The sequence below is a fragment of the Trachurus japonicus genome, chromosome 6 (assembly GCF_045865225.1).
Source record: "Trachurus japonicus isolate A0001 chromosome 6, Traja_1.0".
NCBI lineage: Eukaryota > Metazoa > Chordata > Actinopteri > Carangiformes > Carangidae > Trachurus > Trachurus japonicus.
In genome coordinates this window covers 4599261-4615511 of record NC_140912.1, presented here as the reverse complement: position 1 = coordinate 4615511, position 16251 = coordinate 4599261, and the positions used below count along the sequence as shown (strand labels likewise).

Genomic DNA, 16251 nt, shown 5'->3' with positions numbered 1-16251 from the left:
TCACAGTCACTCAATATTAAATCCATATTAAATTGAACTAGCCGTTCTTGTGTTCAAATGCATTATCTTTGGTTTTTGACTGCCTTGAACTTGAAACAAACAAAAAGAACAACAGTCTTCCCTGTAACTTTCCTTTATTTTTTATTTTATTCCCTCTCTTGGACAGGTCCAATAATGATATATTTTATGAATTAGAAAGGCTAGCCTACTTTTTTTCCTTCTAATTACCGTATAATTTTCATCAGCGATTGTGTTTCAGCCATTCTAGCCACATAATTCACAACTCCTGGGCAAAATGCCTTACTCAAGAGTGATGTTTTTGATATTGCTAATTCTAAAAGTTATCTTAAGTAGGCTACAGGACTCAATACTATGTATTTTCCTAGATTGGGCCTATGTTCAGAGTAATATCATTGAACATGCATGTCAATTTATCAAAGTGTTATATGAATAGTGCAGTTTGGATTTTTTTTTTTTTTAGGTAGGCCTACTTTTAGGGTTGAAGATGTGAAAATTGTTCTCACCATTGTTTTCACCACATGTGAAGAGTTAGCCTAACTAGCCAGTGAGCGACACTGTTTCTCCCTCTGTGTGAGAGATTGGACCAGTGTGACAATATAACGATACTCCACTACCTAACACTGGATGTTGTATGTTGTAGCTATTAGAGTAAAGTAGATAAAGAGACAAATTCCCACGCCCACGAGTCTTAAAGTGTAATTTACAATAAAGAATATTATGCTTTACAGTGAAACGAGGCGGAACCATAGTTCAGTTTCTAGTTTCCGGACAGACCGGGTTTATTTTGGTGCAACACAGTAAGTATGGCCGCCAGTCAGCAGCGTCGCAGGTGAGTGTCATGTTTCTGCTGTCTGTTTGGAGAGGAATTTAAACAGCTGGTTCAACATCAGCTCACCGGGTCATTCCTCTAATCTCTGACCTCTTCAAAGTGTTTTTAAAGTAATTTAACTCGGCTCGGCTCGGCTCGGCTCGGCTCGGCTAACCGAGCACAGTGACCAACTAGCTTCTGAGCCACAGTTTGTTTTGGTCAGATTTCCTGAGCTCCAGTACAAAGGACAGGCTGCTATAACATTATGAGTTAGACAGATGTTACGTATTATTTCATTGATGGAAACAAGCACGTTTATTTAAATTTTGTAGCACTAACGTACAAACTACACGACTTAAATCTAACAGTATTAAAAGCACGTCTCACGTCAGTAAGTTATCCCATTTACTTGACATGACCTGTGCCTCAACTCGGCAGATAAAATATAGCATTACAAGCAATTTAAAGGATAGCTATACTAAAGGTACATTTCATTCAAAAGAATAAAGGAAGTCTCGTAGCAAAAACCAGCATTGTCCAACTTAAAGGTGGATTAGAATTTGTGGGTTATAAAGAGAAAATTCCACATTTCTATTGGAAATGTTGGTGGCTTTATTATGAAGTCTGTCTGTGTGGGTTTCCTAGGAAAAATCTAGTCCAGGTTGTCTGTGTTCTGTGTCTGTTGGCTGATGAAAACTAACCTTGTGTTTTGCACTACAGCAAATTAAGATATGATGTCGGATAAACGTCAACGTGCCAGAGTCCAGGGCTCCTGGGCCAAACAGCCGCCAAAACACACAGGACAGACAGGTAATGTATATACAGCCGGGAAAATAAGTATTGAACGCGTCAACATTTCTCTCAGTAAATATTTCTAATGGGGCTATTGACATGAAATGTTCACCAGATGTTGGTAACGACCCAAGTAATCCACACATACAAAGAAACCTAAACATACATGTCCAATTGAATAAGTAGTGAACACATGAAGAAGCAGGAGGAGCAGAAAGCAGCAGGAGTGTGTCAGTGTTCAGAAAGTCTCCTGTCTCCTATCAGAGCTCATTAACATCAGCTGCTTCAGTCCTAACTGATGCCTAGAAAAAGGTTTGTCATCACCAAGGTGTCACACAAGAAGCCTCTCATGACGGGTCATCACCTTCACAACCTTATGTTGAACTTCATACTGACGCCATTAGTTACAGACGTGTTTCTAATCCCCTGAATGCACCGTCGGGGCTGGAAGTGAAAATCATGTGACCATAAAGAGTCAAAGGAAAACTCAGAAGAGTTGTCCAAGAGCCAAGGAGCACTCAGAGCTTTAGACTGACCTGGAATCAGCAGGTGAACAATGATGAGTAATGGTGTAATCAACCACCATGCAGGCTCACCATGAAGGATTGTTGATGCGTTCAATACTGTGCTCTGTTCTGTTGGTAGTATGTGATTCCTAGTATGTGATATATAACATTAAAGCATCCAGTCTGATATGGAGTAAGCAGCTTCTTACTTGTGTTTTCCAGTTCCAAATAACATTCAACCTAGAAACACCAACCCTGCCCCTGGTAGCTGGGGAAATGGTTCACAGAACACATCCAAGGCCAAGACAAATTTTGTGTTTCATCAGCCTGCTCAGGTAAACAGTTGAAAAGTAAAAGGGGGAGAAAAAAATCACTGAACTTTGGAGAAAATTGTTTGTGATAAACTATTCAACAAAGTCCTCATTTTCGAGTGATATATGTCATTTTGTTGCTATCAATGTTGATGGTGATTTTATTTTGTTTTGGAGGAATGTGCTCTTTGGGCTCCCTGACCTGAAGAAAAACAAGGAAAAAGCCAACATAACTTTTATTTTCAATCTTATTATTTTAATGGTAAAATTTCATATTCACAAATGTAAGTTCATTAAAAAAAAACCTTCCTTTATTGCTTTTAGCGGTGAGCTCAGGCAATACATAATCTCCATCAAATTTTAAAGCAACCAGAAAGCTATTAAGACTTAAACTTTTTTTGTAAACTATGTAAATTCCCCCTGGCATATATTGTTGAAGTGCTATGTATATTGCATACTATTTTGACTGTTTTAGACTGTTTTATAATGTGAAGCAAAGTTTGGAAGACAGCAGGAAAAAAAAGTCCTCATTTTCATCTTCCTGTCTTTTCTTCATTACAGCAAATTCGAGAGGCTCCACCAGAGAAGACTATAGAGTAAGTTTTCCGTCTGCATTGGATTATGTTTGCATCATCTCATCAGCTCGTCACTGGGCTGAACACTGACATGTGATTTTCCTCTGGACAGACATGCAGGCGATCATGAGATAAGCCATGGACCGTCAGGAGTGTCCAGGTGAGTCCAGCCTCAAAGAGGGAGGGAGTCAGTCTCAGAGAGAGGTATGGATGGAAATAATATTAACCAAATGGAAAAAGGAAAGATGAAAAGTGATGGAAAAGAACCAAAAAGGTTTATTTATAATAAGCTGATGAGAAATCTGTAATAGAGTTTAGAATCCCCTAGATGGCAGTAATCCAACAAGCAAAAACTTTACATGGCTCAACTGAATAAGATCCCTTCATGAACGGTATGAGCCATGTTTTAATATGTTAATGTAATCTACTGTACATACTGTTCAAAATGGGAACCATAGTTTCAATTTCCTTTTGAACATTTCAGTGATTCTCCTGTCAAGGCTGCGTCACTGAGTCCAAGCTGCACAAATCCTTCAGTCAGTATCGAGTGACTGTGACCCTGGATTTATCCTGTTTAAGAGAAGTGCTGCACAACAAAGTGAAATAAGAGAGAGAAAGAGACTTCACTCCATCTGCTGTAGCCACCTTCTGTGCCAGAGTGTCCTTGAACAAGGAGAAAATCCCCATTTCTAACATTGATTTTTTTTTTTAGCTGTACAGTAATGAAACTGATCATTCTGAACTATACCTGATGTGAGGTTTATTTGTAACGTTACTATTCTGAGTTTGTATCACAAAATGAGAATAACAACAGCCATCAGTTAAGTTCTAGTTCATTTTAGCATTTGATTGTTATTATTATTTATTTTATTTTTATTTTTCAGTTTAATCAAACACCACAGGGATAAAGAACCAGCATTTATGCTGCTGATAGTGAAAGATGGTGATGATGTAGAAGTTTGGAATCTAGTAATACTGGTTACTGACTGGTCAAAAAAAGATAGTTGTGATTGGTGCACTAAGCTAGAAAAAAGAAAAGGTATGCCTGCACACTTACTAGTTGTCACAAAAGATTTATTTTTTTTGCGTAACGTTTCGACCACAGGTTCAATGGGACATAAGCCACCAATAGGCTTGCAGGTATATTGATGGTGTGGTCCAATAAAACAAACGGGGCAAACCTGAAGACAAGGGACACAGGTTAAGGATTGCCTCCTTATGTGTAAAAATTAGCTGAAATTTACAAGAAAAATAACTACGGTATACTTAATTACATTACTCATCATTTCATAACCCACAAATATCAATAATCCCATTAATATCATAGGAGTTACAAAAATTCAAAATGACAAGAGATGCAGTATTATATAGGAAAAGATTAAAGCAAATATATTGAAAAATGGTGCACTAAGCTACCAATAAGCCACCAGGCTGTCCCAATTATGATCTAATCTTGACAGCTATCATTAAACCATAAGCCAGTATGACCAAATAAAATATAATCTTTTCACATCTCAGAGTGTGAGTTAAGAAACAAACAAACAAAAGCTGTAAAACATCAAACATGAAGGAGAAAGAAAACAAACAGGAGAAAACTATGTTTATGACAAAAAGAATGCAGAAAAAGCTGTAAATGTTATTTGTGTGTATGTTAGGGTGTGTGTGTGTGTGTGTGTGTGTGTATGTTACTTTTCCAAGTGCTCAGTGTGTGTGTGTTTTGTCTTCCATTTGTCCAGGCTGCGGCTGCTTCCTGGGTTCCTTCCCCCAGAGGAGGCTGACTGGATGTTCAGTAAACTGTTAGCTGAGCTTCCCTGGTCTCAGAAGACCAACTACAGACAAGGTATGTACCAGAGACTTAAAGGTACATTGTGTAGGAATTACTCCCATCTAGCGTTGCGGTTGTATATCATATCAATATCAATCGTATTTTTCATGCTGCATTCAGGTGAAATTGGGCAGACGGCAGACGGACGACAGCCGCTGCGCGTAACGGCATAAACAAGCCTCTATGTAAACAAGTGGTTCGTCAGCACGAGGCAAAACAATACACGTGACAATATGTTGTCATGGTGATGTGGTATTGTTTACCTGACCTACGTTTAACCGGCTTTCTCTGGACTTCTGTGACTAAAATGACATCTGGTTTGTTACCTGCCCGACTGCACGTGAATGCAGCATCAGTGTAACGCTCCATGATTCCAAAATGAAGTTTGAAAAGGGTTCAAAATATGCACCTAAATTTGTTTTAAAATATTTATTTCATCCCATAAGTGACACAACTTATTCTCCAAAGGGCAGAGGGCAAACAAAAATACACTGGTTCTTGTTTGGTGCACATGCCAGATGTTTTCATTCATCAAGAATTAAAGTCAGAGGTTCGAAGATGATCACATACCGTCGTAGTTCCAACCATAAACGGTGATTATTCTCATGACTCGCCACGAAACTGAAAGTAAAGTAACGCTGGTCGGCTCGCCCAGCATTTCCACCACCACTAGTAATAACAAAATAACGATAGAGACAAAACAATATATTTATCGAAAATGGAGCCATTAACAAGTGTGGGTAGCGGAGATTCATCCACATTAATATGAAACTTTTAGAACCAAATAGAAACTCCTCGTTGTCCCTTTAAGATACTGGTATTGTTTGGGACACCTGGAGAAGAAAAGGTGAGTGGTACCATCAGTCCTGTGTCAGGCCAACAATAAGCATCTTGAGACCATTCATGTATGGTATGGGGAGTGGGCTCATGAATAAAGGATGGTACCAAAAAATCCTCTGAGAGCAATTTCTCCCAAACATCCAACAAACTGGATAAACTTGATGTAATTGTCAATAAAAGCCTTTGATGATTATGATTTTTTTTGTAATATACCATAGTAACATGTGACCAAAGATGTAAAAACACTGAAGCAGAAAACCAATACTTCATTCTCACAACTTTTGGCTCCAGTGAAAGCTAGACAAATGTAACCAAAAGCTAAATCTGCAGCTCCACGCTCTCTCCCCGCACGTGTGTCACCAAGCAAAGTTCTGCAAAAATATCTGGCACAGAACAGAACAGCTCACACGTTTTACCCAGACAGACTAAATAGAGTGAGGCTGTTGAGATGAGGCCTCTCCTCTCTGCTGGCCTTCGTCCGTCTGGGAGGTGTGTGTGTGTGTGTGTGTGTGTGATATCTCTGTCTACAGCACACAAACAATGTGACAACGACTGGCTGATTTCTAAACACTGACTCCACAGACAAGTTGTGTAATCCCTTCTCCATCGCTTCTCCGCTTTTGTCAACAAAATCCATGTGGCGTTTGTGTTAAAGAGGAAGTAGAGGAAAACAGACGTGTACCACTCCTCCTCCGTCATCTTCCTTTTAAGTACTTGCTTGACTCAGTTTTTCCAACCATTGCTCAGGACTTTTATCTGGACTCTGTGAGTGGGTTTTGATTTTATCTTTACCCCTGATAATATCTTTTTATGGAACTTTTGAGAGTTGATAAATGACCACACATGTTTATAAGTACTGCCTCAAGAGGCCCAGAGTAATCCAGCGCCATAAAAAACGATGGCCGCCCGAGCCCGAGCTGTTTGTTTTGGTTCCACCATGTTCCTGTTCCAGCAGGCTGGTCAAATACACTAATGCCCCATAATTGATTCTTGGAACAATCTGGTTGTTTCCAGCCGGAGAGAGAGAGACACCAAGACTAACAACAAGAGAGACAGACAGAGAGACATCAGCTTCAGATGTTTACCGTACGTTTGGCCAGAAATAGAATCTGCTGATGAAGCAGATGATTATTTTACATGTGTGTTGTTATCACCTGAGAGGAATACATGAAGAACCAAAAGTGTGTCAGCTTTCTGCCTTACTTATTGTTGTCATTCAGTGTAAAAGTGGGAGCTGTGAGCACAGACTCTCCTTTGAAGTTCAAATTGCCTTGACCCAGTTACAAATACAATATACAGATGGATCCGTGCACTTTCATCCTTCCATGAAAACTATCACAGCCACTGTTCTCTCTGTGCAAGACAAAAACATGAACGGTGCATTCGAGGTCTATAAGAGCTGAGTGTTTTTGATACTTCAATTACTGATCCTGGGTGGGGTATCTCTTCAAAAGGCTGTGACATGCAGAACCACTCTTTGTCAGTGCTGGGGATGAACATTACAGACTTCAACATGTAACTGAAATGTGTCAGTGGCATCGGGTATGTGAAAGTGTCAGCTATTGAAAGCTGCTGACTTCTACTAAATCAGTACAAGTTGTTCACTGGATGGCACTGAATACTTTTATCATTTGTTTATTTTCCCCCAAACCAAGGTGTTGTATCTGTGCTGCTACTCTGATATTATCTTGGTAATAATATAACGGGATTTGTAAGCAGCTGATTTTACAGATGCAGGCTCCAACTTGTGTTCACCATAATCTCCTGTGTTTTTCTTAGAGTAAACCTTTAATGTGAGATGTCTTGTGTTTGGTCCAGGAGATGCCTACGAGGAGCCAAGGCTGACCTGCTGGTATGGAGAGTTGCCCTACACGTACGCTCGCTCCACCATGGCTGCCAACTCACAGGTCAGATAAACTCATGATGACCTCAGCAAGAATACATTTCTCTGTTTCTTCAGTCTTATGATGATATTTCTTTTGATAAATGTATGTTCTCTTGTCATTAATTAAACAAAGGAGAATAAACAATGAGTGTAGCAATCTGAATTTGTTGTTACATCCTTCTATCTCATTTTCTTTCTTCCTCGTAGTGGCATCCATTGCTGTTAACCCTTCGCGAGGCAGTGGAGCAGGCGAGTGGACGCAGATTCAACTCCCTGCTGTGTAACTTGTACAGAGATGGCCACGACAGCATCGGCTGGCATAGTGACGATGAGGCCTCTTTAGGTGACAATCCCGTCATCGCTTCCCTCAGTCTGGGGGACACCAGAGTGTTCAGCCTCCGCAAGCAGCCTCCACCGGTGAGAACCTGTTACAACATGGACACTGATTTTCCCTGCTCTCTATATAAAATATCTCCACTTGTACACTACGTGTATCATGGCTCTAAAATTTGAAGGTCTTGGTTAATTTTCTACACTACTACTACTACAGTTAAAGGGATAGTTCAACATTTTGGCAAATTGACCCATTGCCATAATCCCTATAGTCATAGCAGTTGGTTCGTTACCTTTAATTGTCGGTGTAAGCTATTTTTAGAACGGTAGAGCAGAGCCGTAAGCTGCTCAGAGCTACACTACGGAGGCTCATGGGATTTCTTAGTTTCACCTCATCAAACTCATCAAATACACAATCCAACAACTCCAAAACGCTCTCGTGGACAAGTTGTGACCTGCACGTTCACCACGCTATGAGATAATAATGGAACGTCACGAGACAGAGTTGTGTTAGAGGTAAATTCATGCAAAACCGCTGATGCGCATTGCCTTCAGGGACAGTTTTTCAACAAGCAGTCTCTGCATTTATCTCTAAAACAACTCTGTCTGGTAACGTTCAGTTACTATCTAGGTCTAACTAGGTCACAACTTGTCCACCAGAGCGTTTTGGAGTTGTTGGATTGTGTATTTGATGAGTTTGATGAGAGAAACCAAGAAATCCCATGAGCCTCCGTAGCGTAGCTCTGAGCAGCTCACGGCTCTGGTCCGCCGTTCTAAAAACAGATTGCACCGACAAATAAATGTAACAAACATACTGCTATGACTATAGCGATCCCTATAGTCATAGCAGTAGGTTCGTGCATGTTGTTTTGAGATCCGCGGGGCAGAGACACAAGCTGCTCGGAACACAATGGAGGTGAATGGTACAGGTCCCCTGTCCCTCAAAACCACACTATGAAATAATAATGTAACATTACGAGAAGGAGTTGTTTTCGAGGCAACTGTGTAGCCGGAGCTACATTCCAGACAAGGCTGCTGGTCAGAGTGATTTCAAAAGCAAGTGGTTCTGAGTATTTGCTTCATGTGTCGTAATGTTACATAATTATACGTTATTATTTCATAGTGTGGTGATCTCAAAACAACATGCACCGATAATTAAAGGTAATGAACTTACCCCTGTGACTATAGGGATTATGGCAATAGGCAAATTTGCCAAAATGTTGAACTATCCCTTTAAAGAACCTGTGTTGAATCTAAGTATTATTTTATTATCTTTACCTCACTTATCCTTAAATCCAGCCTGAGAGCTCAGTGTTGAAGGAGCCAGATTTTAAGTTTTGCTTCTGCTACAGAGTCAGTGACAGTGTAGAAGACATTTCCTGTCACCACAGGGGGGCACTGTGATGGTTTGAATTTGTTTGGACAGTGTGTGCTGCAGTGAGAGGGATGTGCCACAGCCACACCCTCTGACAAAACTTCTGACAAAAGTTTTCATTACTTTGAATGACAAATTTCTGAAGATGAGAATAAAGAATTGGATAAAATCTCTAGGAGGAGTTTGTTATGGACCAGCTCCCCAAATTGTAAAGATGGTTACAAGATTGCACAAAAATAGTTTATCTCAAAATGGCCATCTTCCTGTTTTAGACTGTGGTTGCCGAGGGTTTTTGATGCATGTTGACATATTCAATATGCCTACTGATATTTGTGCACGTAGGTAAAACCACAATGGTACTTCACCCCGCCCATCTGTGCAACACCTTAAGCATGAAAAAACTGAACCAGGTCTGACTCATGTCCAAAGTTTTGTGAGTTTTACTACTAAGAATAACAATCTACATCTACATTTGAGCCTTTGCTCTTTGTCTTTGAACGTAGCATTTGGCTCACTTCATTTGTTCTTAACGCACAATACTGTAAACAGAACTGCTGTAAAAATCCTAATAAAAGGAGATGGGTGAGTGAAGTGGAGTGTAGAACAACAGGAGAGCAGCCAAGGTGAGTTAGGGGGAAGTGTGTTTAGACTCAGCAGAGTGTTTGACATGTTAAAGTATACACTTCTTCGGAGGCAGGCTTCATCAGTCACAGTATGGATGAGTTGTATGGACATTGAGTAGAGATTTGCAGGTACCAGCATGTGCCCTCACCATGGTGCAGAGCAGTGTGTGTGTGTGTGTGCGTGTGCGTGTGTGTGGAGCTTGTCTGTTACCTGATGTATTGTACTTGATGCCCTGTGTGTTTATGTGTTAGGAGGAGAACGGTGACTACACCTACGTAGAGCGCATTCGGGTTCCTCTCAGTCACGGGACACTCTTGATGATGGAAGGAGCCACACAGGATGATTGGCAGGTAGGCTCCACCAATGAAATACAAGAGCCAGTGAAGCCAAGATGTTGGCTTCAGTACCTTCTCTAAACAAGCTTTGAAATGCTGATGTTATTTGGACGACCTGCTCCACCCCCACAGTGTGTGGGTGTGCAAGTGTCCACGTGAGAGAGTGTACCTGTGTTCGAGGGACTCACAGCGACAGGCAGTGAGGATGGAGGGAGAATCCTGGACAGCATGATGAGAGCCATTTGTTTTACAGTGAGGGACAGAGACAGAGTTTATATGAGAGGATCAAACAGGATGGAGTGTCTTTGTGCACAGCTGGTTTCTATAACGAGAACTGGGTCACACACAGTGAGAATATGTTAGATTACAAGAGGTTGATTTTCATGATGACTAAATGTTTTCAGACTTTGCATCAGATAATTACCTCCCCTCTGTCTAGAACATGTGATGGTGTTTAGTTGTACCAGTTTTAGATGTAAAACGGTAAGAAAATAAATAAACAAGGATGCAGAACCGCTGTAGACAAGGACTGAGACCCAATGAGCAATTAAAGCCAAATGAAGGCAAAAACTAAGAATAGCAACAACACAAAACAAAACAAAAAAGTAAGTGCTGAGGCTGAGAGACGGATGGTGACAAAGAGACACCTCAGAAACTTTGGTGTAGATGAAGAAAATCAGTAATATAGTGGAACCTTATTTCATTCATAAACACCTTGATGCCAGGAGGAGTTGTAAATTTGTTGTCTGTCATTTTCAGGAGACACTTAAATTAAATGATGAGGAAGTGATATTTTATAAAGATATGCTTGGGTAATGTAGCATTTGAATTTTTCCACAACATAAGCGCTTACAGTATACTAAAATGGCCATACTGTACATATAAACCTATATTTGGCTTTATCATTTTAATTTGTCATTTGTCCCACATCTGTGCAGAGCAATGACACATACAGGTAGTCATGTAAATATAGCAGACATAGTTCACTGTATAAACCCGCTCTATGAATGATGCCAAATGATTGAATGTGATTCTCATTCTGATTCAGCCTCTTATCATTTATCACAGTTTAAGTGACTTCATCTGAGAAATCAACAGTGAACTATTAAATGATGATGGCATGTTACAGTACATACAGTATAAGACCTTAGTTGGTAGTCCAGGTGCTCAGTCCAAAAATGGTGCAGTGATTTCTGGCTCCTACACCTGCAACAAGGGCAACTTCTAAAGTAAAGAAAAGTAACAATGTGCCTCAAATGGAGCCTTGAGGGACTTTACTTAGTGTAGTGTCCATCAGGCAGTGAACATCAATGAATAGATCAATGGAATTACTGAACATAAATATGCATGAACTTCATTTCACCCACATCAGGGTCCTGGAAAACCTGGAAAATGGTTGACCAATTTTCCAGTCATGGAAACACATGGAAAATGAGAGAAAAAAAGTCAAATGTCCTGGAAAAGCTTGAGTTGTCCTGGAATCTAGAAAACTAGAGACTTTGAGTTGATGAATATTACCAGTATTATGGTTTAAAAACAAAAACAACATATTTTTGTGTTGTTCTATGATACATTTTTCAGCAGCAAAAAATATCCTGGAAAAGTCCTGGAAAATGATTTCACCCACATAGTTCCTGCAGATTTTCCAGCTTCACTTTAATCTCCTGTTCTGAACTCACATGTTCATGAGACACCTGCTGCTTTCTGTCATGGACCATTATCCTGCTGGTGGTGGTCACCATTAGAGAATGAACTGTGGCCATTGAGGGAAGTACATGGCCAGCAACAATACTCAGATGATGAGTGGTTGAGGTATATATTAATGTGCACTGGCAATATGTTTTGTTTTACACATCCAGCTGGTCACACTAAGAAGAACAGAGACACCGAAAGAGGTTAAGTCTTACAAGAATAAGAGGAGAAGGTCACAGGTGTTTTATGGCGACACCTCCTTGAGTATCTTAACAAAGGTTCCATCTCTCCTTTAAAGATGTTGCCAGAGAGAGAAGATCACACCACCGTTAATTCTCTCCCTGTCACCACAGTCAAAGTCTGCTGAACAAAGCCGCCCTGGCCCAGGCTGCAGGGTTTGGAAGTGAGTGCTAAATATTTAACTAAACCTGTCAATCCTGCTAAAGTAGTGCACTTGTTTGAAAAGGGATGCAAGGTTATTTCAGCCTGTTCCGGCCTCTCTCTTTTCACACCGTGGTGGATCAGCATCAGCACACACCCTTTCACCTCCTTTTGAGAAGAAGGTGTAAAGGTGAAAGAGAAGTGTGTGTGTTTGTGTGACAAATATACAAAGAAATACGAATTCAGGAAGGGGATACTTTTTTTTTTCTTTTTCTTTTTTTACAGCACTGTATGTATTATGTGTATTATGTCTTTTAGAGCACAAGATGCACTAATATAAAAACCAAACTCCTGCAGTAGGTCCTGACAGAGATGAGTTAATCTCTCAGTTATATTCCACAAAACATTTTGCTGCTGTTTTTGCGAATGGGGAAACATTTCACTTTGAGCCCAGATGTCAAAGGGTAAGAAAGTGGTGTTTGTTGTCTGTTGTCACACTTTGAGGCTGAACTTTGTTATGTGGTGCAGAGGTCAGCTGCAAAACAAAAATGCTGTTGTGTTTTGGAAACTCTAGACAGTGGTGATTATCTTTCCATGTGACCTCATTTTTTTTGTTTTCTAGTCTAATGATGTCTATGTCAGTCCAACACGTGGATGCACCTGGACTAAAATATATTATAATCATGCTTCTTGGTACATAGATTGGAATATGTTTGGTGTCTTAAACCTATATATTCTGAAATGTATTGTAAATAATTGTCATTGCAATGTGAATACAGTATCCTCAGACAGAAGCATTTTGTTTTGATAAGAAATTATGATTTGGTGAAGGTTGCTTTTTTGGGGGGGATAATATTAGCTTCCCTTTTTCCTCTTTTTGGTCTGGAACTAGCCTGGCTCTCGCCAGACCCTTGTAGTTCCGCAAAGCTCCACCAGAGGCGCTACGCTCAGCTTCACACAAGGGTCTGGACTCGAGGCCAATGCAAACTTCTTCCCCGGAGCAAAAAATAATGAACCAATCAGGATCGCCGGGCGGGACTTTCTGAGGTGTGACGTAGCGCTGAAGCGACTGTTTGAGTCAAACAACAATGGCGGCTCGCAGTGAGGAGTCGTGCGTTGGCATTGATTCTGCTATTTCAACTGTTTTGTCGAATCTATCGAATATTAATTCTTTGAAAGATGAACAGAGAACGATGTGAGTGGCTGAAGTAGCACGTCATTCAAGATAACGGACAAGTGGTTTATCCAATCACATACAAGATTTTTTTACAAGGCCCCGCCTTCTGAAATGAATCGCCTATGGAGCAGTCCCAGACCCTTGTGTGGAGCTCAGCGTAGCTTTGCGGAACTACAAGGGTCTGACGAGAGCCAGGCTAGTCTGGAACACCACTGACTAAAGATTTGGTTTGGTTTATTTATTTATTTCATTCATCGCCAAAAAATGACAAATTAAAACAGTTTAATGCAACAAGCAAGATAATACAACTCCTGAATGACTGGGAGCAGAAAGAAGCAAACTTATGTAAAGAGGAACTATGCAGGATTTTTATCTTAACTATGCTACATTTTTACATTAATTAAACAGCTTCAGAGTAATTGGGCTGGTTAAATCAATGACTTGTAACTTGTTCCAGGGAGAATGGAGGCTCTCTGTCTTCCACCTATAGCATCTCTTGGCTGAAAACCAACCTTATAAGACCAGAGCCTCCGACCCGGAGTCCCAGCTCTCGTCTTTCGGGCACCGCAACACAAAGGCACCCCGTAACCCGTAATCTCTTGTTTATGACAGATAAGACTACACAAATAAACACGTTGTAACATCGTATACGATAAATAACTTTATGTACCGATCTATTGATTGATTTTTCGCTGGCATCGTTGTAAACAAATGCACATGGTCAGGAGGAGGGTTAGCAAAACAGCGGAAAAGCGACCAGACTTGCATAGTTCCCCTTTAATCTGCCCCATTTTCCCAAAACAAGCCAAATGTCTGCAGACCAGCCAACAGCTCACAACCCTGGTTAATTCATAAGTCACAACCAAATGTTGCCATACAAAGTTGTGTTGTGTTGTGTGATATTCAATGTCAAACAACAAATCCTGACACTTGAGAAGGTGGAACTAGTAAATTTAGATGTCAGTTACTTCCAGTCAGTGCCCCTGACCAAAGGCACTGGCTCATAATCTGGAGTTGGTCCCCGGGCGCTGCACCGCGGCTGCCCACTGCTCCTCAGGGATGGGTTAAATGCAGAGAAAGAATTTCACTGTACTAGCTGTATATGTGACTAATAAAGTACCTTTACCTTTAATGAATCATTCTGACACTGGAGAAGCTGAAAGCATCATCTTTGTCCTCGAGCAGCCACTTGAACTTACAGAACTGTTTCTGAGCAAAACAATGAGCCATTACATGAATACTATGGATAGAAACTTCACAAAAATACTGGAAAGGTAAATTCATTAATAGAATAGAGATTGACTGCATCTGTTTCTGTGTTTCCACCAGCATCAGGTGGCTAAAGAGTACCACGACCGAGGCCCTCGCATCAACTTGACCTTCAGGACAATCTACCCAGAGCCGGAGGGCCACAGGCCAGGGACCAAGCTACGTTTCACTGCCAACCAGCAATAACCCCCCCCCCCTCTGAGTGAGGTACTTGAGGCTGTGTCCACATTTCAAACACCGTCCAGTCCTCGCCGGTTCTGTCGGCCGGAGTGTGAACTGGATTTTGCTGAACAAGGCAAACGCCATCGTCGTTCTCTGTGAGCCTGCAAGAAATCTCAGCTCTATCAGACAAGTTCCAGAGCGCAGTGAGAACAACAACCTCCTCTAAGTCAAACAGGGACGTCCACTCCTCTGTCTGAATTCACCTGTTGCAGAGGTGAACCATGATAACATGATAATAGATGGTGATTATCAGATGTGGTTGTTGTCAGAGAAGCTGAGCAGAGGGATGGGTGTTATATTCATGGCTTGATCAAAAGGCAACTATGACTTTGTTTATTCATTCAGCACAGTTGGCTGTTTGATTTCAGACAGTGGTTCGGTTGCTATTCAGGAAGCAGCACTGTGGCGCCACTGAGCATGGCACTAAAAGCCAAAGTTTGATTTTCACAGAGAAAGACTCAGGTGGATGCACTTTGGTTGAAGTTTCTGGTTTTGTTTGGTTTAGGTTTTTCGTGACCGTACATTTGAAAAACATTTTGTCTTGTGTTTTGAGAAATATGTGGAAATCAATATTCTCATAAGTGCTAACTGTGCAGCAAGTCACTGCTGATGTGACTGTTGGTGAAAATGTAAAGAATCTCCTGCCCTGTTTACTCAGTGGGGCGTTTTGTGCAGAGCACGCTCTAAAAAGAGAAGGAACAACTTAAGTGGCCACTCAGACTGATTACAGCTCCATCAAGACTAGAAAGAGTTAACTGTCCTGTTGGACAAGGTGTGACCAGTCCCTCCAAGGAAGGTTTGTAAAGCCTCTGAGGGTCGTTTATGTCCGTCTACCTTACACACGTGTTTTCTGAGAGAGCAGTTTCAGAGTTGTTAAAGGGATAGTTCACCCAAAGTTGAAATTTCACTCATTATCTACTCACCCTCATGTGGACTAAGGGCTGGGAGAAGTTTCAGAGTTATCCGTGGCTTCTCTGAGTTACAGGGGGTCTCGGCATAGCAATGCATGTCCATATAACGGTTGCACATGGATACCAACATCCAAATACCTCCATGCTGCTCATATGTAATTTCCCTCTTGTATTAAAGTGAAATTCCGGCGTAAGTGTAAACCATGGTCAAACACACCATAACACCGAGTTAGACCCCCCCTCGAGAGATCAATTTGCCCGACCGCTACATTCACGAGATCCACCAACTTCAGCAAATACCGCATTATCGCCACACACGGCGCTGTCCGGATCCACTGTCTGACCGCAACCAAAACGCCACCATTTGCC

General features: G+C 41.0%; 1 protein-coding gene across 1 annotated transcript; it reads left to right on the top strand.

The window, feature by feature from the left end:
* Window positions 1-777: 777 nt before the first annotated feature.
* alkbh3 (alkB homolog 3, alpha-ketoglutarate dependent dioxygenase) lies at window positions 778-15969 on the top strand. Its single transcript, XM_085778360.1, has 10 exons — window positions 778-850; window positions 1550-1639; window positions 2350-2462; window positions 3000-3034; window positions 3126-3173; window positions 4750-4853; window positions 7497-7585; window positions 7771-7980; window positions 10147-10245; window positions 14810-15969. Exons 2-10 carry the CDS (start codon window positions 1561-1563, stop codon window positions 14933-14935), a joined length of 903 nt encoding a protein of 300 aa, XP_085634486.1. The 5' UTR covers window positions 778-850; window positions 1550-1560; the 3' UTR covers window positions 14936-15969.
* The last annotated feature ends 282 nt before the right edge of the window (window positions 15970-16251 follow it).